Source organism: Podarcis raffonei, chromosome 4 (assembly GCF_027172205.1).
Source record: "Podarcis raffonei isolate rPodRaf1 chromosome 4, rPodRaf1.pri, whole genome shotgun sequence".
NCBI classification, from domain to species: Eukaryota; Metazoa; Chordata; class Lepidosauria; order Squamata; family Lacertidae; genus Podarcis; species Podarcis raffonei.
This window is the reverse complement of record NC_070605.1, coordinates 57,995,138-58,019,409: the sequence shown is the minus strand read 5'-3', so window position 1 is coordinate 58,019,409 and position 24,272 is coordinate 57,995,138. Positions and strand designations below refer to the sequence as shown.

The 24,272-nt window shown below is 44.0% G+C and overlaps 1 protein-coding gene across 1 annotated transcript in view; it reads right to left on the bottom strand.

Moving 5' to 3' along the window:
* The window catches only part of PDXK (pyridoxal kinase), a 43,215-nt gene extending 28,779 nt beyond the window's left edge, over positions 1-14,436 (bottom strand). The window contains exon 1 of the mRNA XM_053386846.1: positions 14,005-14,436. Coding sequence (XP_053242821.1) covers positions 14,005-14,097 — 93 coding nt within the window. The 5' untranslated portion in view covers positions 14,098-14,436. The remainder of the gene's footprint in view (positions 1-14,004) is intronic.
* Between the last annotated feature and the right edge of the window lie 9,836 nt (positions 14,437-24,272).

Genomic DNA, 24,272 nt, shown 5'->3' with positions numbered 1-24,272 from the left:
CTCTACTATTCTCCTCTTTTGAATTCTAAAAAAAAAAAAAAGCAAGCTTGCTACTACCCCAATATTATGAATTTTTCCTATAGGTCAACATGACTGCTGTTACGTTTTGTAAAACTGAGTTCCCCTCAGATAGGTACCCCTGCCCATACGGGCCAGTCTTGACAGACTCTAGGGTTGTGCGCTCATCTCACTCTATAGGCCGGGAGCCAGCGCTGTCCGCAGACACTTCCGGGTCACGTGGCCAGCGTGACGAAGCTACCCTGGCGAGGCAGAGCCACACACGGAAACGCCGTTTACCTTCCCGCTAGTAAGCGGTCCCTATTTATCTACTTGCACCCGGGGGTGCTTTCGAACTGCTAGGTTGGCAGGCGCTGGGACCGAGCAACGGGAGCGCACCCCGCCGCGGGGATTCGAACCGCCGACCATGCGATCGGCAAGTCCTAGGAGCTGAGGATTTACCCACAGCGCCACCCGCGTCCCATTTCCCCTCAGATAAAGCTGCTTTAAAAATGCAGCGTAATCTCAGAGTAGAACATAATGGCCAGCATAGGTCAACCAATCATAAATTGGTCCTACTCAATTTGTATCTCTTGTTCTCTTATTATTTAGCACAGCACATCAAGCTTATATAATGGGACGACATAGTTTAGCTGTATTTGAAAGAAATGAATACAGTGAGGTACCAAAATCTCATTAAGATTTTGGAGATATATTCCCGGGGCAATAATGCAATACAGTGGGTAGGCAATTGACTTAAAGATAAGGAACAAAGCAACAATAATGCATCAAGCTGGCAAGAGGCATTGAGTTAGCTATTTCAGGGTGTAAGAGTGGAAACAATGCTGATTCATGTATTCTATTATGACCCTGAAGAGGTCATGATTGTCCAAAGTAGGAGTCTACATTTAACTCTCAACGGTTTTACTTTATGTAGTTTTGAGAATTTATAAAACCAGCAGCAAATGATGACTATTGTGTCTAAATCTATGGCTTGTCATGAAAACATAAAATAAAGTCTTGTAGTTGTATTGTTGTTGTTTAGTCGTTTAGTCGTGTCCGACTCTTCGTGACCCCATGGACCAGAGCACGCCAGGCACTCCTGTCTTCCACTGCCTCCCGCAGTTTGGTCAAACTTATGCTGGTAGCTTCGAGAACACTGTCCAACCATCTCGTCCTCTGTCGTCCCCTTCTCCTTGTGCTCTCAATCTTTCCCAACATCAGGGTCTTTTCCAGGGAGTATTCTCTTCTCATGAGGTGGCCAAAGTATTGGAGCCTCAGCTTCACGATCTGTCCTTCCAGTGAGCACTCAGGGCTGATTTCCTTAAGAATGGATAGATTTGATCTTCTTGCAGTCCATGGGACTCTCAAGAGTCTCCTCCAGCACCATAATTCAAAAGCATCAATTCTTCTTTAAAGCCCTATACGGCCTAGGACCCTCGTGCCTACGGGACCGCCTCTCCTGGTATGCCCCACAGAGAAACTTACGGTCTTCAAATAAAAACATCTTGAAGGTCCCAGGCCACAGAGAAGTTAGGCTGGCCTCAACTAGAGCCAGGGCTTTTTCGGCTGTGGCTCCGACCTGGTGGAACACTCTGTCACAAGAGACTAGGGCCCTGCGGGACTTGACATCTTTCCGCAGGGCCTGCAAGACAGAGCTGTTCCGCCAGGCCTTTGGCCAGGGCACAGCCTGACTGCCTCCCTCGGCAATCTTCGCGGAGCTCTGGCCCAATGGTGGCCAGTGGCTTGAATTTAATTAATTTATAATGAATGATTTTAGAGTGTTGTTTGTGTTGTACTTTTGTATTGTTTTATTGTTGTTAGCCGCCCTGAGCCCAGCTTCGGCTGGGGAGGGCGGGATATAAATAAAATTTATTATTATTTATTATTATTCAGCGATCAGCCTTCTTTATGGTCCAGCTTTCACTTTCATACATCACTACTGGGAAAACCATAGCTTTAACTATACGGACCTTTGTTGACAAGGTGATGTCTCTACTTTTTAAGATGCTGTCTAGGTTTGTCATTGCTTTTCTCCCAAGAAGCAGGCGTCTTTTAATTTCGTGGCTGCTGTCACCATCTGCAGTGATCTGTAGTTGTATTAATGTGGACCAATAAAGTCAATGACCAGTATCCAACAAACTGTACAGTTAGTTCCATGAGCCCAAGGAAGGGTTCAGACTTGTTCTTCTTTAACAGTGTGTTCCCCCACCCCCACAAAATTCATGGCAAATTGCTTTTGAAACAAACTGTGCTTAGCCTGTGTGTCTGCTGTTCAAAGAACAAAGGGCCCAAGTTCTCAGTCTTATGCTCCCTAGCATTGGAGCTCAAGACGTCAATCATTTAGCTGCACTGTTAACTGCAATATTCTAGCAAACGTTAATGAAACTCTTAGGGAAAGTATGCATAATTCCTGCACCCCCTTTTCAAAGAACGTCAAAGAGACTTACTTTTGTACCTTCAGGAACAAATAATTGAACCTAGACGAAACCGTGCAGCTTCAAAATTCATGCAATGAGAAAGGGATCAGGAAGCCCTCTGATGAGAGCCAACTGACTCATCTTGCTGCTAAGCCACAGAGGTGTGAAGGAGGACCTGCTGGCACTCTGCTTCAGGGCATGGAAATGGAGCCTGGTGCAGCACTTTCAATCCCTCCCTTCTCAGTGACTCTTCGGGGGGGGGGGGGAAGGTTGATAATCCAAATTCTGTTGATTTTTTGTGTGGAAAAAATACATATACATGTTATAAGAATTGTAAGGTCTCAAAGATAGAATAAATATTCATAAATGCACACATATCTAAATATATAAACCATGTGTCTGAAATAGTATGGGAGAGCAATCCTGAAGCCCTTTTGACTCTCTGCAGTATTCCTCTGCAGTAAGGGAGGCAAATATTCCTCTGCAGTAAGGGAGGCAAATGGGGAAAGCCTTCCCATTGTCTTTTAGCTTGCAAATCCTGTCTTATGGGCATATTTGTGTATGAACAGGGTGAGCCTGTGACCTGGATTCAGGAACTAAAGTATTAACCATCACAAAAGAATGGCCAGACTGCCCAGGTAATGCAATCAGGGACTATTATCAAGTATCCTGGCAGACAGGATTTCTCTGTAGACCGCCTCTTTCTGTGATGTATGTATGATGTTTTGTGGGGGCTACAGGATGGGCAATTTTAGGAGTCTTTATAAGGGCTCTGGGTTCTCCTCCCTCCCTCCTCCGTGTGGTGAGTGGAGATCATGTTGCAACAGTTTATTTTCCTTTTCCTTTAATAAAGATCAGGCTTACTAGCCACTTTGCTTCTCAATATACTGTACTTTTCCATGTATAAGACTAGGTTTTTAAACCAAAAAATAGGTTTAAAATTGAGGCTCATCTTATACACGGGTAGTGCTGAAGGGTGTTTTCTTAATTTGGAGTCCCCCCCAAATAGGGGGTGTCTTATAAATGGAAAAATATGGTACTCTGGTAGGCCTCATGTTATTTTTCTCCTACCCATAGGGAACCCACTTAATGACTGTACGGGCTCTGGAATAACCCATAAGGGAAAGGGAGCAGTTTTTTCTTCTAACAACATATACATTATAATCTCATTCACATAGTCAGAAAACATCCTGAAATGTGTATTTGGAAGTTGGGCACATGGAAAAGGGCCACAACCCTAGAAAGACAATATTCTGTACTGCAGACCACAGCATGGTTGTGCTGTGCTGACAGGTGCAAAACCTGAGGCTAAAGTTTAAAGAGCAAAGCCAGCATGCACTTCTGAATTTGGAGGGTATGTTCCTAGCCCTTCATTTGGATCAAGGATGCTGTTATGAAAACAGCAGATGTTCTTCCAACTGAAATTAGAAATGTGTTACTACAGGCTTCTAACTGAGAGAAAACAAATGTGTCACGCTCCAAGTAAAGTTTTCAATTGGCTTTTTAAGAATTTGATTACTACCTTGTTGAGTGCAACTCACTATTTATTTGCACTTAAGTGAGAAAGTAACCAGGTGAAATTAACTCTAGCGCCCTAACAATAAAGGGCAGCTTTGAACCCCTGATGTAGAGATAGACAACTTTGTATGTTATGTCAGTTAGGCTTTGCTGTTTCTTCTAGCGCTCTGTATGGACACCCTATCTGCCCCGTGGCTCTCATTTGTGGCCCCTGGATCGCTCCACTTTGGCCTGCACCACCACAGCAGCCACTCAACTCATATTCATCCCTGAGGCAATTTGGCAGTGCACCCCCCCCAACCTTCTCCTGTGAAGAGGCTGCCACCTGGTAGGTCCCTCCTTTTTGTGGTTTCCCCTTTTTCTTGCTCATGTCTGCTTGCTGCTGGACATTCCTGCTGGACAAAAGTCCCAGGTGGCTCTAGGCCACTCAAGCTAACCTGTAGCAATCAAGGGCTGTTACAACCCAACTCAAACGAGGCCTCTGAATAGGTCCAATTAGGCCTCAACCAAATCCAGTGCACAGATCTGTTGTTGTTGTTGTTTAGTCGTTTAGTCGTGTCTGACTCTTCGTGACCCCATGGACCAGAGCACGCCAGGCACTCCTGTCTTCCACTGCCTCCCGCAGTTTGGTCAAACTCATGCTGGTAGCTTCGAGAACACTATCCAACCCTCTCGTCCTCTGTTGTCCCCTTCTCCTTGTGCCCTCAATCTTTCCCAACATCAGGGTCTTTTCCAGGGAGTCTTCTCTTCTCATGAGGTGGCCAAAGTATTGGAGCCTCAACTTCAGGATCTGTCCTTCCAGTGAGCACTCAGGGCTGATTTCTTTAAGAATGGATAGGTTTGATTTTCTTGCAGTCCATGGGACTCTCAAGAGTCTCCTCCAGCACCATAATTCAAAAGCATCAATTCTTTGGCGATCAGCCTTCTTTATGGTCCACCTGCACAGATCTAGTTTCTACAAAGGGCCCCTCCAAACTGGAGTGTGTGTTTTGAGGGTGTATTCTGCAACCTGTCAGTGACTCAATAATAATCCATTAGTAGTGGGTTTATACTAAACTATCCACACATCATTCCAGTTTATTAGTTGTTCTATGATGCTTCTGCATTATTGCTATCTGGAGGGGCACCACTGATCTAATAGTGCAACAACCCTCTATAACATTGTGGCATGAAGTTAGAGGATTTCAGCAAGAAATCCCTTCTAACTCTACCATTCTATGACATGCACCAACTGGAAACAAAGCAGTATGTCTGTTTCAAAGGTTTTACAGGCACAAACGTTATTTAAAGTAGGTCATGAATAACCAGCCCAATACCATCATGAGCACAAATCATCCTGAATGCAAGTAAAGAGGATGGCTGGAAGAGTCCCAAGTGCTTTTCATTTTCTAAACTTTATTTATCCTTTTATCAACTCTGTGAAACAGAATTGGCTGAGGCAACAGTTCAGCCAAAGAGTTTCATGGCTGAATGGTGATTTCAACAAGGATTGCACACCCATTTAATCCCAACTGTGCACACTGTCCACTGCATAATAAATGAAATCTGTAGTTCCCAGGAGAGTCATAGACTCAGAGCTGGAGGTGGTCTTGCAGGCAATTTAGTCCAACACTATTCTACTCAGGGTGGAAATAGAGTTAGAGCATCTCTGATGCCTCTGCTCCCAGGAAGTGAGAGCCCTAAAAGTCCAACTGTTATTACCATTAAGAAGCTTCTCCTAATGTTCAGCCCAAATCCACCACCATTAAGTTCATTAGATCTACTCTTGCCTCCAGAGCAGCAGAGAACAAGTCTTTGCTCTCTTCTACGAGACAGTCCTTCAGCACTTTGAGAATGCTAACATGAGACTACCTCTGTCTTTTCTCCAGGATAAAATATACCCAGTTCCCAGTACCCAGTGTGGTGTAGTGGTTAAGAGCGGTAGACTCGTAATCTGGTGAACTGGGTTCGCGTCTCCGCTCCTCCACATGCAGCTGCTGGGTGACCTTGGGCTAGTCACACTTCTCTGAAGTCTCTCAGCCTCACTCACCTCACAGAGTGTGTGTTGTGGGGGAGGAAGGAAAGAAGAATGTTAGCTGCTTTGAGACTCCTTTGGGTAGTGATAAAGCGGGATATCAAATCCAAACTCCCCCTCCTCCCCCTCTTCTTCTTCTTTAAGCTATCTTCGTAAGAATTGTTTTGCATACCCTTGACCATCTTTGTTGTCTTTCTTTGAATCTGTTCTAATTTGTCTGTAGCTTTCTTAAGTGCTGCACCCACCACTGGGCATAATAATCCAAAAGATCCAGCTAATGTGGAATAAAGTGGAACTACTGCATCTCATGACTTGGAAAATTTGGTTCTGTTAATACAGCCTAAATAAACTCTCACTACCCTTCTTTGCAGCCACACAACACTTGCTGATTCATGATTCAGCTTGTGAAGTCCTGAGGTCCAAAGATTCCCATATACAACTGCCAGTACTAATTTTTTTTAGAAAAAGAGATGCCATAACACACCATGAACACCTCCCTCGTTTTCTTAGAATGGCAATGGTGCCCACCTGAGAGGTGACGGAACTGAGTTCCAGTGAGTGCCGGCTGGAAAACAACCCCTGACAACTGCCGAGCCAGGTATCCTCATGTAAAAAGCAAGTACAACTATATTTTAGCTTAAAATAAAAGTTGGTCTTGCTACAAATGGACACATTTGTTTGTTTGCCACAGTGCAATAAAGAAGATAAACATGCTGGTAATTTGATAAATAACCTCATAGTTTGCACACACCAGTGGTTTTATATGTTTGCTTGCAAACATGGGCAAAGAGTCTTGTGGCATCAGCAGTGGCGGCTGTCCCTCATCACCACTGCTGGTTTCACTCATATTTTTTTTACCTCTTTACTACTGTTCATTTTGATTTTTAAAACAGCTTTCATGCCTTCTATAAATAGGAATGAAACGTCAGCATGACTCAGAATGCTGAAACATCTTTCATTTGTGATTCAGGGCAATTTAGCCTACAGAGGTTCCACTGCTCAGAAAGACCACTAACCTCTGCCATCAGAAACAGCTGCCACTAGAGAGGACAGATTAGCTTCACAGCTTCTACATTGCATCAGAGCATATACTGGCATGCTCTGACGTCTGCTCCAGCACTGACTTGCATGATGATTATCCTCTGGTGGAAAGGGGAAAAAAAATCTTCTCTCTCTCCTAATATGGAGACACTTACCCAGAGCAGATTTTAAAGCCGTGTGGTCTCTGATCAATAAAGAGAATGGTCCTCAAAACTCTGTTAAGTGGCAAATGAGACGTGTTCATAATGAAATATGCAGGCTATTTAGGTATCACTGGTTCTGCCTCCATTCCATTCATAATTGGTCCAGATGGCAGGGGCTGGCAAGATGCCTGAGCACCACAGATATTCAAGGCTGAAAGCAAAATATTATAGAACTTCCTCTATCAGAAAACATATTTATCTTTCTCTCTATCAGCAAAGCCTTTATCAACACGCAAACTTGCTAGGTAGTCAAAATAACCTATGTCTGTTTCATATCCCTATCTTCAATATATGGATAACAATGCTTTTAACATTGTTAAAATAACTGTTTTAACAGATAACATATCTGTTGTAAGGATTAACTAGACACTGCATGTGAAACACTCTGTAATGTGCCCTATAAAAATGCCCATCCATTAATTCTAGTAACTCTTTCCCCAAGGTACATTCAGAGTCACTTTATAAGTTTTTAACAAACTTAAAGTAAAACAAAAATGAGGTAGCATTATGCTACTATACAATACATTATCTTATGCCCAGTTAAAAGCTGTCTTATACAAGATCAGACCTTAGTTCATCTATCCCAGTACTGTCCATTCTGACTCTCCTTTTTAAAACTGGATTATGTCAGAGGTTTGACCTAGGACCTTCTGCATGCAATGTGTATGCTCTTTCACTGGGTTACAGCCTCTCCCCTAAGAAGGGAATCAAAGGGGAATAAAGGGATCTGCACTACATCCTGATGTGAAAATACTGTTCCGTATACATGTGTTGCTCCAGTATAGTGGGGAACTGCAAAAATACTAGAGAGCTATGCTGAGGTTGGGACGCGGGTGGTGCTGTGGTCTAAACCACAGAGCCTAGGGCTTGCCAATCAGAAGGTCGGCGGTTTGAATCTCCGCAATGGGGTAAACCCCCCCCCCATTGCTCGGTCCCTGCTCCTGCCAACCTAGGAGTTCGAAAGCACATCAAAGTGCAAGTAGATAAATAGGTCCGGCTTTCCGCTCTGGCGGAAACGTAAACGGCATTTCCGTGTGCTGCTATGGTTCGCCAGAAGCAGCTTAGTCATGCTGACCACATGACCCGGAAGCTGTCTGCGGCCAAACGCTGGCTCCCTCGGCCTATAGAGCGAGATGAGCACGCAACCCAAGAGTTGTCCGTGACTGGACTTAACCGTCAGGGGTCCCTTTACCTTTTATGCTGAGGTAAAATTTTCTTGCCAACAAAGGTCCGTATAGTTAAAGCTATGGTTTTCCCAGTAGTGATGTATGGAAGTGAGAGCTGGACCATAAAGAAGGCTGATCACCGAAGAATTGATGCTTTTGAATTATGGTGCTGGAGGAGACTCTTGAGAGTCCCATGGACTGCAAGAAGATCAAACGCATCCATTCTTAAGGAAATTAGCCCTGAGTGCTCACTGGAAGGACAGATCGTGAAGCTGAGGCTCCAATACTTTGGCCACCTCATGAGAAGAGAAGACTCCCTGGAAAAGACCCTGATGTTGGGAAAGATTGAGGGCACAAGGAGAAGGGGACGACAGAGGACAAGATGGCTGGACAGTGTTCTCGAAGCTACAAACATGAGTCTGACCAAACTGCGGGAGGCAGTGGAAAACAGAAGTGCCTGGCGTGCTCTGGTCCATGGGGTCACGAAGAGTCGGACACGACTAAACGACTAAACAACAACAACAAAATTTTCTGGGACTGGTTGAGAGTTCAGTCACAGGATGCACGCCATGGTATAACCAGAAGTTCTGGTACCAAATGACTTAGCAACAGGCTGCCTTAACAACCACCTGAACCTATCCAGCCAAACAAATATATCCAACCATTAAGATGTTCCTTGGAGGCCTTTCTTTGACCACGCTCACTTTCAGAACACAGATGGGAGGGAGACCCAAGAGATTATCTTTTCAGTTCTGGTGCCCCAAACCATGGCACTCTCCTCCAAGGGGGAGTGGTTCACCTTGCACCCAGTATGATGTCTTTTTGGTGCTAGACAAATTTTGTCACACCTTTTAGTTGATGTGTTCATTCATAAAGTGTTTTAATTTCACTCATATTTCTGCTCCATTTTTATGTATTATTGTTACTTTTCAGTGGCTCTGAAAAGCTTTGGCCTTTTTCACATCAACAAACTTTACCCTTTATGTATTCATTAAAACATTTCTGCTCCAGTTTTCAGCTGAAAGACCCTCAAGGAGGCTAACTACACCAACAAAAAATATAATCAGAAAGTAAAAGCAGCCGTCACCCCCACCCCCCCAAAACCTCCTCCAACCCCACAAAACAGAACTCAGACAACAACTTGCTGGAAGCAAAATATATAGAGAGAGAGCAAAACAATCCAGAATTAGTTTACCTCAGCCCAAATGCCTATTGAAAAAGTCAAGTCTTCACTGCTTGTGAAGTTGTAAAGGAGCTATGCAGACTCCTCTGCAAAAGGCACTCTATGGGTCGCTGCTACAACTGAAAAAGCCCTGCCTTGTGCTCCCTCCTGCCAAGGGACACACTGCAGGGCTTCTGCTGTTAATCTGACTGCATGGGCAGGTTCATGCGGGTTTCTTCCAAATACTTTGGTACATTCTATCTATTCACAGCGTCTTAGCTTGTTTTAAGTATCCTTGTTTTAAGAAAACCTGCTCCTTTTCCCTTATGGTGTATCCAAGAGCACGTATAGAGTCCTTAAGTGGGTTCTCTATTGGTAGGAGAAATAACAGAGGCCAACCAGAGTAAACTGAAAAGCAAAGTGGCTAGTAAGCCTGATCTTTATTAAAGGAACTGTTGCAACAGGGTCTCCACTCGCCACACACAGGAGGGAGGAGAACCCTGAACAATGGTGCACAAGCCCTTATATAGACTTTTGAAATTGCCCACCCTGTAGCCCAAGACCACCCCCCTAAAACATCATACATACATCACAGAAGGAGGCAGTCTACAGCAGAAATCCTGTCTACCCGCATACCTGTCACTGATTACATTACCTGGAAAGTCTGGCCATTCTTTTGTGATGGTTAATACTTTAGGTCCTGAATCCAGGTCACAGGCTCACCCTATTCATACACAAATGCACCCTTAAAGACAGGATTTGCAAGCAAAAAGACAATGGGAAGGCTTTCCCCATTTGCCTCTCTTACTGCAGAGGAATATTTGAGGTCATTTGGAGAGTTAAAATGGCTTCAGGATTGCCCTCCCATCCTATTTCAGACCCATGGTTCATATATTTAGATATGTGTGCATTTATGAATATTTATTCTATCTTTGAGACCTTAAATTTCTTATAACATCCTCTAAATAACTGCTTAAGCATGGCTGTTGTTCTCTGTAGTGACAATGCAAGAAATTCATCACGTAGAAAGTAGACTTTGCTCCCTTAGCTCCCTGGCCTCTTAAGAGTCCCAGCACTTCCTTTACAGCCTCTGATCCTGATTTACTTTAGTTCACAAATAATAGCACAATTCTTAACAAAATGCTGATATTAATTTGGTGATATATCAATGGTAATACTCAGAAATCCCAGGCAGAGAAACCATATCAGAAAATATCAAAACCCTTCTCCCTGACATGCTAGCTGTCTACAGAATGAGGTTTTAGCCTGAGGGTATCATTTCATCATGCAATCCTCCACCTGCATTCGAAGTCATACAATCCCAGGAGGATGTACAATGAGATGCTTCTCAATGTGTGGATCAACCCTAAATAGCTCTTAGCTTTGGCAATGAAACACAAGCAATAGCATTGCTAAGTTCCACACACATAATGGGGGGGGGGGGATTTCTGGGTCATTCCGACAGGATTCAATAGCAGTTCCTTCCTTGTAAGTGAGCAGCATATTTGAAATTTGCCTCAGTTGGCCTGTATTTCTACACCTCCCCCAAACTAATTTCCTTACAGTAAATGTGGAAAGAGGTATTATCATTGGTCTTTCAAATGCTCAAGCACTACAGTGATTGGCAGAGAAAAGCAAAAGGGGGTGTTGGATATATTTCGACCAGTAGGTTGGTGCTGCTTTTAACTGCTAATCAGAGTTGACAATGCTGAGTACCAGGCAAAAAGTGAAGCTTATGTATAAACCAGAAGTCACAAACCACAACTTGCTGTTTCTGGAAAAAATGTGAATCCCTCTCTCCAACCCTGCACTTCCATTACAAGTGCAAGCACATTATGCTCTATGCTTGCAAGAAGGGCCATAGCAATTATTTACTAATGATCAGTAACAAAGGAACACAGAAATCTGCCTTATAGTAGGTCAGATGATTTGTCCACCTAGCCCACTGTTGTCTCTACTCTGACAATGACTCTTCCTTACATCAGTGATCTTCAACCTTTCCAAACCTGTGACTCACTTTTAACCCATATATATATATGGAAATTGCTAGTGCTGCTGCTACAACCCACCTTGGATTAGGCTGTGATTCAATACCTACCAAATGAAAACCCCATATTTTAAATAATCGCCTTTCAAGTGGAAATCCCAGAGACCTTCTGCATATGGTGCCTGTTTTATACCATCAAGCTATGGTTCCCTCCTCAGCATAATATTTCCCTTCCACACCTGAGCCATTTTAAAACTTTGTTAAAAGTGAAGAGGCAGGTGCACATTTAGACCTCTTTTTTTTGTTCAGCTAATACAGACACAACTTGGGAGGACAGACACCAGCACACTGAATTGCATTTCACAGCATTTCTAGGGTACTTAAAATTTTAAAATAATCCCTTCATAGGCTTACAGTGGCTAATAAAATGCTTAATCTTCACCATGGCAACTTTCTGCTGGTGATGTTTCATCAGGTTCCTAGCCTAGGATGAATTCCAGAAGAACAGTTCTATGGGTTTGCAGCCATAAAATGAGAGAAGGTGCTTAAAGCACCACAAAGACAATCTAGTGCTTTTGTGCTATCATAGTCAGAAGCTTAATTCAACAGGTGGACTGAGACAATGGCAAGTATATATGCTGAAGGCAAGATAAAAGATAATGATTGGGGATAACTCTTAGGATATATATTTTTTCACACTGAAATTTGCAGTGGTAGCTTGTTTCTTTTTGTACGTCTGCTACAGTTGAAGCAGTGGCTGTAAACAAATGACGGCAAGTGATTGTACTTATAAATGGCATCAACTGGCTATATCAAATTTTACAGAGAAGCATTTTATATCAAGCAATGCTCAAGGTCCTTTGGTGAAAAATCTAAAAGTTCTTTGGGTTTTTTAAGGCTACAATCCTATTCATATTTATCTGAGAAAATACCCCATTGAACACACTATGGCTTACTTCTGAATAAACATGTACAGACGTGCACTGCAAAGGTATTTGAATGGTTATTTCATATATTGGGAAATGGAGATACTACAAAAAAAGAATTTTATCCTTTGTTAGCACAAGTAATCTGGGTCAATGGCAGGCTATATAATCCAAAAATTCAACCCTAGTATCTGCTTTAGCTTTGAGTTCTCTATGTGTGATGAACCTACTGACCTGTGCTCAACTGGACAAATTCTTTTGGGAACAGGTTACTCATCTTACAGTACTGCATGTTGAGGTTACTCATTATTTACTTCTGTTGCTGCCTGTGCAATATGCTTGATGCAGTGCAAAAATCAATTAGCTGTGTGCAACATTTCTTATGAAGTGACCATTCTTTTCTGATTCTTTGAGAATCACATGACAGCCAGAAATACTGCATTTTATCACAGCTATTTTAGGAAACGTAACTATGCAGCATTTGAAAAATGGTTTGAAGCTACATTCCAAAACATGCTGGACAGCACTGTAAGTCCCAAAAAATCCAGAGCTCTACCTGGAAACAAGGTGTCCCTCAATAAAGTCTAACTGTCATTAAAACATCGCCTAAACAACCACTGTTAACAGTACAGTTGTTGTTGTTTCTACATACTTTGCATTCCTGTTGGTACTATGTAGTAACACTGGCCAGCACCTTATGAATATACCATGAAAATCAGCAACACCAAAAAAGGGCCTGTTAACATAGACAAGCCAACAACAACAGAAGGAAAAGAGCCAGATTCGGAATTTTAACATACTTGATTCTGTGTTTTTAAAGCAGTGGCTCTTTGGAGAATCACTCATGGCGTTCAGGGGAGCTGCAGGACTGACCCTGGAAAGCCTTTTAAGATACCCAAATGAAAACATTTTTTTTTAATGGGAAGGACGTGTCATGGCCAAGCAACCTCGCCACCGCTGACACTTCCCATCGTTCCCCAGAGCTTAGAATCTGACACGGGGTGCGTCTTCGTTTTGTTTTTCTCTCGGCATATTTCTTTGACCCTCGCCCTACTTGGCAGGCGCTGCTGCGGTTAGGAACTTGCCTGAAGGCAGCCGCTCTTTAAAAATATATATACACTGTACAGTATCTCCCTTCCTCCTCAAAAACACCCCATCCTCGAAGAAGGGGCGCTTTCTCCGCCCTCTCCCTCCTCCTCTCCTGATGCACAGGCTGAGGCTTGTGTCAGGAGGGGCTTCCTTGGCAGAGCCTCGCCTAGAGACACTGAGGTGGAGTGGGAAAGAATCACTACACGCCTAAGCCCCACAGCTCCCTCTGGACTGGGAAAGGCAAGTCTCTGCCTCCAGCCAGGTCGCCCGACGAGTGTCCTAGCCGCCCTCCGCGGACGCTGGAGCCACAACCTCGCCGGTATTTGCTTTCCCGGGCTGCGCGCCTCAGGCAGCCTTGGAGACGGCAGGAGGAGCCACCTGCCGCCGCCGCCGCCGCCTGCTCGGTTGTGTCCCTCCGGCTTGCCCTCCGTCTCTTCTCTGACACGCACACACACATGCACACGCACACCCGCGCACCTACCTGCAGGGGGAAAGTGGCCGCCTTGTTGCCCACGTAGCCGCGCACGACATGGCTCTGGATGGAGAGCACCCTGCACTCCGGCTGCTCCTCCATGCCTGCGCACCAGCGGCGGCTGAGCGAGGAGCCGGGCAGTCGCGCGCCCTCTGCGCCCAGGACAGCGCAGCTCCGGGCGGGCTGGACCCAGCGGCGGCGGCGGCTTTGCAAATCCGCCTCAGCAGCAGGGCGGCCAAGGACAGCGGCGCAGAGAGCGAGCGGGAGAACCGGCGGCAGGAGGGAAGGGGGAAAAGAAGAAAAGAAAGTCAGGCGATCGGCGTAGACACCTAAAAGTCTCTTCTTACATCACAGATGAGACTGAGCAGGCGGCAGCTCCCGCGAAAGCAATTTAAAGGCACCCGCACACGCCGCCCAGCGAGCAGAGGGAGGGAGGCAGGGAGCGGGGACGGCGCGCGCAAGGAACCACCTGCCCCCGTAGGCCGAGCCTGGTGCGGGGTGGGCGAGGGGGGAGAAGGAAGGAGGAACCACGGGCGACGCTCTCTGCGCCCGCGCGCGATTGCCCGCCTCCCTGAGAGGCAGGAGGAGGAAAGCTGCGCGCGAGAGGCGCCCCCGGTGAGGGGCTTCTCAACCCCAGGCTCCCTGCCCGAAAGCCCGCCCGCCAGTCTTCCTACGCGCTGAAGCAAACATGTAAAAAAATAAAATGGGGGTGGGGGGAGCGAGCTTTGTGGCACGCGCGCCCCACCTTGAAAAGACTTTGACAGATTGCTGGCGCCTTCAGAAGCTCTGGTGGGGTGGAGCCCCCGCCTCCTAAGAAAGGCCGTGGCTCGACGAAAGCTGTTGTCAGTTATTCAAGGCGCTTTTGTGGTTTAAGATTTGTTCAGCAGCGGTTTCCTCTTCCCAGTAGAGAGGCCCCAAGCCCTACTGGACCCTTTCCGTGGGCACGACAGCAAAGAGGGGCAAGTCTCCAGCTTCTGCATAATCGCTATAAAGATGCCTAAAATGGCCACACCGGGACACAAGCAGCTACGACCAGCTGGAGGAATAATTCTCGCAGTGGCCTTCGCTTCCCACTTAAATGCACATCTCAGTTAGGAGAGGCACGTGTGAAAACGATGAGATGCTTGCCCATGACAGTTGGGCATCAAAAGAGGTACATAGCAAAGTTACTGTGACCGCAAAAGGACGTGCACACGGAAGAAATTTATAGAGACCAAAACACACAGAAAGCTAATTCGTTCTTCAGGTTCTGGATTGTTATCTGGCCAAAACAGCACTACCCATGCAAAAGTGGAAGGTATCAGTAGGCTGGGGGTGGGGGCAATGTTTGCAGGATTACAGAAAAAAACTGCAACATTTTGTTGCAATTCCTACTTGTCAATGTCAGTTAGCCCTGGTATGTACACTTCCAATTACCAGTCACTGGGGAATAGTTATCCTGTTCTGTTGCAATAATACTCCGTGATGATGGTGGGCTGGTCCGAATGGATCTGTGGTATGATCCAGCAGTCATTCTAATGTTATTCCCTACAGATTTCTTAATGCATTTTAGAATTTATACCCCACTTTTTTCTTAAACCAGCTACCATAAAGACACCTACAAAAGTCCACAACAGAATAAAAAAATCCTCTGTATAGCAATGATGGTCAAGGGAGAGCATGAGCACATTTTCATCCAATTTATATAAACTTCTTTTCCTGTTCATATAGGGCCAGTTCTTTCTCACCAATGGCAAGCGAGCATTTGCTATGATATAAATGGGATTCTCTGATTTGTATCTTATATTTTTATTAAATCTGCCCACACAGCCTACTTACCACTGCTCATGCATAGTAGATTTACTAATTGGCAGTACTCCGAAACAAATTATTGTCTGAGCTCCAGTAATTGCACTAAAAGCCTAACTGCTTCTGCATCCTCCAGCATATATGTCACAGACATCACAATATATGTGTGTATGACAAATGCCTACACCCACATATGTTTATACATGCACCACAGTACCCTTTCCATTTATCAATCCCAACTCAACGCATGCTATACTCTGTGCCCTTTCGGAACTGCAGAGTTCTATGTGCTTCCAGTTTTTTTGTTAATAACATTTCTATGAGGCACTGCCACACACAGTACAATGGTACCTCGGGTTAAGTACTTAATTCATTCTGGAGGTCCATTCTTAACCTGAAACTGTTCTTAACCTGAAGCACCACTTTAGCTAATGGGGCCTCCCGCTGCCACCGCGCGATTTCTGTTCTCATCCTGAGGTAAAGTTCTTAACCTGAGGTACTATTTCTGGGTTAGTGGAGTCTGTAACCTGAAGCGTCTGTAACCCGAGGTACCACCGTACAGTAATGTGTTTTCTATTGAAAACCTGTACAATTATAATTTCCTAGCTGTTGAAAAAGTGTTAACTTCCGGTTTAAAATCAATAATTTATATGGAAAACTTTTAAGATGTTGATACAAGGTAGGGGCGGAAACTAAAATACATTTTTTGTGAGATTAGCATTTTGTTTCTTATGTTTGACTGTAAAATATAATCTTTGCAACTCCCCCCCCCCCTTGCTGTTTGTTTCTTCTTCTCTGTGACTCATTTGTTATGTTTAAGCTCAGTGCCTTTGGCTTTGATTCAGTTTTGGAAAAAATGTGCACCACTTGCCTCTGGATCCAGCTATGGGGGTTTTTTTGGCTTTGCAACTTTACAGTTTGGTTGCTGGAGTCAACAAAGAGGTGCAACTTTGCATGAAATCATTTGATTAATTATACTAGCAGCAGTGCTATTATTATGATAAGAGAAATCAAAATATATAAAGAGAGGGGAAACAGAGAAAGAGTGCTTGAAGTAGGATGGGATGCCATTCTGCTTCTTTAAAAGCATTCCACTACTTTTCAAATGGACATAATCAAGCCTGGTACAACTATCCCATTTCCCATTTTTCTCCCATTGCTGATAATGTCATTGGACTTCTTGTTATTGATGTGCATCCCACTACTACCACACCATGGCTGTCATACTGGAGTCCCCCAACAAGCTGAAGCTAAGCACCTTACCTTGCCTCACAACCATGACCAAGTTATGCAAACTGTACCAGGGAAGGCTGCATATTAGCACATTAGTTGGGAATCCATACAGTCATCCTCAATAAGAAATGGAATTCTCTGTTCAGCCAGAATTGAATTAGGTAATATTGCCATGAACTGCCAGTGGAAAAGGTGTGGGAGATACCTTTGTCTTGGGTGAGAAACTAATTGAAAAATCGACAGTCTTGTCAAGACTGCCCTGTGATGAAAATTATTATGGTCAGTTTGAATAATCTGACACAATATTTTAATCTGCTGGGTTGTTACTGGTTTGCTAAAGAGGACTAAAATCAATGCCATTTCTCAGAAGTTTTAAATAGAAGCTGGATGGTTGACTAGCAGCTCTTACATACCAGTATTTTTAACTTTTAAAAATTTTAAAAGCTATGTAGTGAGTTATTATTGAACAACAGCGGATTGTGGCAGTGATTGCTGTGCAGTGAAAAGGCTTTATGGATTGACTGAGGTTCCCCAAGACCAGTGTAGGAGGGAAGGAATCACATAAAGTAGATACATCAAGAAAATTGTATGTAATTATAGCTTTCACGGCCACATACTGCAAAGTCCTGAGTCATTGATCTCTCAACAGATTCAGTGCAAACTCGCCGCTTATTTGAGGCCCAAAATAGAGACACATTAGAATCGTATTTTAAATACAAATTAATCGCTTTGAAGGCCTATTTCAAAAACAGAATGACAAGTTCTGAATAATTAAAATTTAGATTCCAGAGGAGCTGGATGAAACAGGAGATTAAAGAGACTTTACTTTTGCTACTATTTTTGCACAAGGAACTTTAAAGCACTTTCATTGCAGGGCAATTAATGACCAAAAGCTCTTCTATCTCAACATTTTGAACTCGCTAAAGTTATCTTCAGGAGTAAAAGCTAAAAGCAGGAGTTGGGTAACGTATAGCCCTCCAGAAGTCATTGAACTCTGTGCCTCCTCAGCCAACATTGCCAATGGCATTCTGAGGTGTGGGGGCTCCAGTGATGAGGGGGGAACCATGGTCAATGGTCAAGCATGGTGGGAGCTGTAGCTTCAGCAATACCTGGAAGGCAACAGGTTTGTCACCTCTCATCTTCCTCTTATGGGAAAAGAATGGGGGTCCAGTTGAGAAAAGGGGAGACTGTTGCTATATGAAGTTCAAACGGTGGGCATCAACATGATTCAGTTCAGACTCTGAATTGGTGTTTTTGGAAATTCTGCTTTGGCTCAGATAAGACTTGTATCTGTCCCAAATGGCCTGCTTTGGTTCTTGTTCTGAGATTCGTCTGAATCCAATACACACTCCAAGTAGGAAGTGGCAAAAAGAAAAAGAAATGCCCCAATAAATGTATTTATTTGATGAAGATGGTGATCAAAGGAGCACAAAGCTTTTGCAAGCATCAAGAGAAACCCTCCTAGCACAGTCTGTTTCAGCAGCTTGCTTTCTATGTGTGCTTTCTTGCGTCACACGCTGTCGTCTGGCAGTCACAAGCCACTTCCCACTGCTGAGGGATATCTGCTTGGCAAGAGTCACAGTTCTCTGAAAATCACGCACACAGCGGAAAACTCAAGACTGCTGCTGGGATCCAGACAGAACAGATCTGTGTTTGAGATAGAGCTGCAACGGTTGTGTGGTAAATGGATTAACTATGTCTGTATTCATCTTCAGTAGTGTTACCTGGGTGACAATAATTATGTGTTTTTGTTCTTTTGCTACAGTGAGAGAAAATGCTTTTTTATTGAATGGACTAAATATAACCCACCCGACAAAGCTGATATGCAATTCACCATTTTGCTAAGCACCGAAATATGACTTCCTGTATTTGCTTTTCTTTTGGCTCATGTAATGCATGGAAAGAGGGGAGCAAAGAACAGCATTAAAAATCAGGGACAGTCTATGCTCACAGAGCATTCTTAAATCAAGGATGTCCTTCACCTGTAAGGATATCTCCCAGGTTCTCAGATAATTTCCCTCCAAAACTTGCATTGAATATATCTTGGCCTTTTGTTCACCTATATACATAAGCAGATCGTTGTTAAGTTTCACATATTCTAAGATGGCATATATATACTTTTATTTTCCCCACCACCTTGTATGTTTGAGTTGGTATGTTTAACTATGCATTTTTCCCTATTTAAATCCTAAAATGTTAACATTCGGTTTTGATCTCAAAGAGTCTCAAAAGACATGGCTAACTCAAGTCTGATGAGCTTGTAGTTTGCATGCCATAAACATAATTTAGATGCAATCCCAAATAATACTGCATGTGCCAAACTATTGGGGTGGATTTATTGGGCTTATTTTATAATATTCTTACTGAAAATTACTTCTAAATAGAAAACTTCAGATGGGTGGGGGGACGACTTGATTTCACAGACTTGGGTGCTTAATTACATTTAAATGGAAAAACACAGCATTTTTCTCACCTTATTAATTCTGAAACTTTGATATATTTACTACCATGTTTTCAAACTTTGTTCTGTCAACAAACTAGCTAGAAACGTCCCCCCAAAAGGAAAGTTGGGACTTGTATGTTACTGTTTCTGACCTTAAAGCACCACTCATTTATGAAAACAAGGCAAATAAACCATAGATCAGCCTTCCCAAACAGATCCTCAAGATGTGCTGGACTATAGCTCTCATCAACCTTAACTATGCTGGCTGGGCTGATGGTAATTGTAGTGCAAAACATCTGGAAGGCACCAGAATGGTGAAGGCTGCCACAGACAATCTTTATAAACTATCAAAAGCTGTTTTCTTGATTTGGGGTGTTCCAGCTTGTATTTAATCAGTCCACTGTCCATATACATTAAAAAAATACCCCCCAAAAATAACAACAGAGCTCTCTGGCTCTTAAAATGTGCCTTTATGCCTTTAGGTAGGGAAGACTTCAGTTAGGAAACAACCCGTGTCAGGCATTCTCAGCTTTAGAAATTGTTTATTATTTTTGTTGTTGTTGCTTTGGCTGCCTTTACAGTGGTACCTCGGGTTAAGAACTTAAATTCGTTCTGGAGGTCCGTTCTTAACCTGAAACTGTTCTTAACCTGAGATACCACTTTAGCTAATGGGGCCTCCCGCTGCCGCCGCACGATTTCTGTTCTCATCCTGAAGCAAAGTTCTTAACCCGAGCTACTATTTCTGGGTTAGCGGAGTCTGTAACCTGAAGCACCTGTAACCTGAAGCTTCTGTAACCTGAGGTACCACTGTATATGGGCACATTTTATACTGGGATGGGAATCACTTTCTCCAGCTGTTAGCGCAGCGAAGCTGATGGCCTTGAATAGCCAAGGGAGATACAATTTTGTCTGGCAGAGCAGATTTATGACATTTCAGTAATGGATACAAGGGGCCATTTTGAAGGTTACAGACTGAAGGTCACTATGGTTTGGTGAGGATATATATTCAGCACACCCTGCATTCGCACGTATCTAAATTTAATCTGCCTCCCACCCCACCCCTGTAACATCATTCATTACCACTTAGCAGTCATGTAAAGGATTGTCTTTTATTGTATAGTATCCTGGCCCCATAAATATAATGAAGGCCCCCTATTTCAGGAAGCAAGACTCTAGATTTTTTAAAACACAATGTTTTGGCAATAGGATCTAGACTCAATCACTGTTGGCTACACCACACGCATAAAGAACTGGATTTTAAAAGAAGAAATTTACAAGAGAGACCAAGGCTGCAACAGTCCTAGATGCTCAGAATTATAAAAGCTTACCGCAGGCAGAGGTTGTTTGTATTACTCAAATATGCTGTGGAGCTTTAATGGAGGTTGGGGGGTGGGGAGAAGTCTGTTAATGGAATTGTCAATTCAGTTCATGAACTGCATAGTAAAGCCAAGTTATGCATGACAATGGAAATCTTCAAAGGGTCTTATTGCTGGGCTTATCCCATCCCATATAAAGCAAGAGCTTTATAGTAAATAACAGTGGACCGGCCATTGAAAATTTCTACCTTGCTATTGCTGTTTTGCATTGTTTGGATAATATTGTAGTTTGCTACTACAAAGTGGAGGCAGGGAACCTTACTCCTGTGAAGAGCCAATGAACACAGAAGCCAGTGGGTGGGGGCATTTCTGATGGTGCGTGGAAGCCGAATGTCTGGCAGAGTTTGCAGCTCTGCATAGTTCTCTCCATCCCCTCCCTGCCACCCTATGTGAGACTGCCCTTGAAATCCACTGGGAAAATTCCATTGGTGCAAAATTTTGCCCCTAAAATTTTGCCGGGGGGGGGGCAAGTACTGGAACCATGTGACCCCCTTTTTGTATCACTTCCACTAGCTGTCAGTTTGTTTTCAAGTGTGATTCAAGATGCTGGTAACTTCCCCTAAGCTGCTTGGGACCAAGGTACTTGGAAGCAGAGCCGTAGCTAGGTGATCTGGCGCCCCTGGCAGAACCGTCCAGATTGCGCCGCCTAGTCATGGACAAATTACCGGTAGTTCTTCTTTCTGCCTCTCCTCCATCCCCCCTCCACCCATTCAATTCACCCTCTATTTAAAACCTTGTCTTATGAGGCAATAATTGATATTTTTATTTATTTATTTATGTACATATTTTTTAGCCGATTTTGCACCCCACCTCGCCTGTACCCCTGGCAGGGGCCCACCTCACCACCCCCTAATTATGGGCCTGCTTGGAAGGGCTACCTCCTCCCATGTGAACCTACCCATCCTTTAAAGATCTGCTACTATACAGTGGCAGAGGAACCCTCTCCGGCACCTGGGGTGGGGCAGCCCGTACAGACTGTGCGCGAGAGCGGCACCCTGTACGGACGCCACGCAAGCGTCACCCATACGGACTGCCCGCGCCCTTGGCTGCTCTACAGCTGAGGGGAGGAAGGGGCCATCTTGTCACCACCCCCTCCGCCCCCCACTTCGTATGCCCCTGCTACTATAGCATTTGTATGTGTGAGCGCAACTGCTTCTGAGGAAAAGTGGGTGGCAGCACGTGACAGGGCTTTTTCTGTGGTAGGGCCCAATTTGTGGCACTCCCTGCTTCAGGAGGTTACCTTCTCTTCTCCACTTGTGTTTTACTGGTTCTTGAAGGCATTTCTTTTTAAGCATCCCTTTGATTTCTGCTGTTGCTTAATTTATCATTAGCTCTGGCTCTCTTGCTTTTCTGGTGCTGCTTTTAGTTTTGTGTACGTGTCTATCTTTGTTTATTCCTTGTATAAACTCATTTTTGTAGGGACAACATGAGAAAATAGTTTTTCTATAAACAAACACAGAAGTACAAGCAGGGGAAATGTGGTGTGGTTTTTCTGGCACACTTATACATGTAAAGATTGTGGGCTTTTTTTACAGAGTGCCAAGGCTTCCCGAGATTTTGCGTGCCACTGAGCAGGTGCCTGTATTAGTCAGCTGCACTCCATGACTTGGTTTGTATATATCAGTAAGCCAAAAGCCTGTAGTTCTTGGGGAAGGGGCACTACCACACTAGCCAGGCCTAAACCATAGTTGAGCTTACTGGGTTGAACCCAGGTTCATGTTTTGTCTTGCTTCACAAGCTATAACCAAGCTTTGTTCTTGTTTTACAGCTTGTTTGTCTGGAGCAAGAGAAACAAGGCCTATTTCAGACAACATGCTAAACCAAACCATGTCTTAGTCTTGGGTAGCACAGCAGCAGCAGGACCGGAAATGTGGCCGTGATTTGCAGTGAGTGATATTGACTTAGTGATATACATGTGAGCTGGAGGTGGTGGCAGGGGGGCTTCCTTAAACTGCTCCACTGAGGGGTGGGCAGGCACACAGCTGCCTGCGCACCAGCGGAGGAGCTTGAGGAAGTCCCCCCTCCACAAGGCAGACCTCTTGATCAGCTATGGGGCAAGCGGGAGGCTGATTAAGCCCCCATACAGTTCCTGCTTGCACAAGCCAGAGTGGTACGGGATAGGACTGGGCAAAATCAGTACATCACAATACCACAATGTTGAAAACCAGGTATCGCCTGGCCCTAGTGATCACATGGAGAAGATTGGGCTGCTGACACCATCCCTGTTGCTGTCATACCTCACTTCCTGACCTCTGCCTGTGGAACTAGTAGTCTAATGGAACTTTATTAGTATTGGCAGGGCATATAAATTTATATGCAGGGCCTATAAATTTAATGACTGAATAAACAGGGCTCTCTGCAACAGAAGAATGTAAAGAAAATGCAACAGTGCTCTTTCGAAGCCAAGTTTAAGTGGCCCATTTTCATGGATCTGGAGTTATTGAGATATATATGCTGCATAATGGAAAAATAAAAATTGCTCCTACAACTGGAGGGAACAAAAAGGTCAAAGGACGATGCCGTTCAACTTACAAAAGCTTGATAAAAAATGTTTTTATTCCTAAAATATTTTAAATACAAAGCTTTAAACACAAACCTTTTTTAAACAGTGTTCTGCTTCATTTAAGCCAGTTTAATTACAAAACCGAGTGAGTATTCTTTTAAAAATAAGATCTTTGCAAATTCTGCTTTTTAACAGGACTAGTTATAACTCATAGCAATCCTAGATATTTTTAGAATGCACCCGTGAACAGACAAACTGGTTTGAAAGCTGAGATTCCTGCTTTTTGTAGTCTTATCAACAACAGGACATCGTTTTTATTTTCACCTTGTGTTTAGATATGTAGTTTTAAATTAAAACATCACATATTGTATCATTTGTTGAAATTAACATCTTGGGATGAAATTCTCAGGAAACATGGAAGAACAGGAAAATGTATACTACGCATGCATGTTTACAAGCCACCCCCCCCCCATCAGAAATCAACCATTAAATTAGAATATCCATCATTCCGGAAGTCCCAACAACACTCACATTACCTTAACATTCATCAAGACGTGTTGCTGGTCTTGTCAGGGCCAGCCTCATGAACGAGGGGGCCCTTGGTAAACTCTAGTGAGCCTACGTCTCTACCAGTGGTCCCTGATAGGCTTGACTAGCAGCAGCATGGTCTAGCCACCATTTTAAATCTCCCACAATGCCTTGAGCTAATGCTATATCAGGGGCATTGTGGGGAATTTAAAGGGTGGCTAGACCCTGTTGTCTAGTGCTGCTTGCAATACCAGTCTGAGGGGGTGGGGGGAAGCATAAAGAGAGCCCTTGGGCAAGTATCAATGGTGAAGCCTTGCTTGGGCCCCCACTACTACTTCTGAATGATACTGACCTGGACTTTTGTCCTGCAACAGCCATGGTAACTGTCAGGGTACTGCCATCGGAA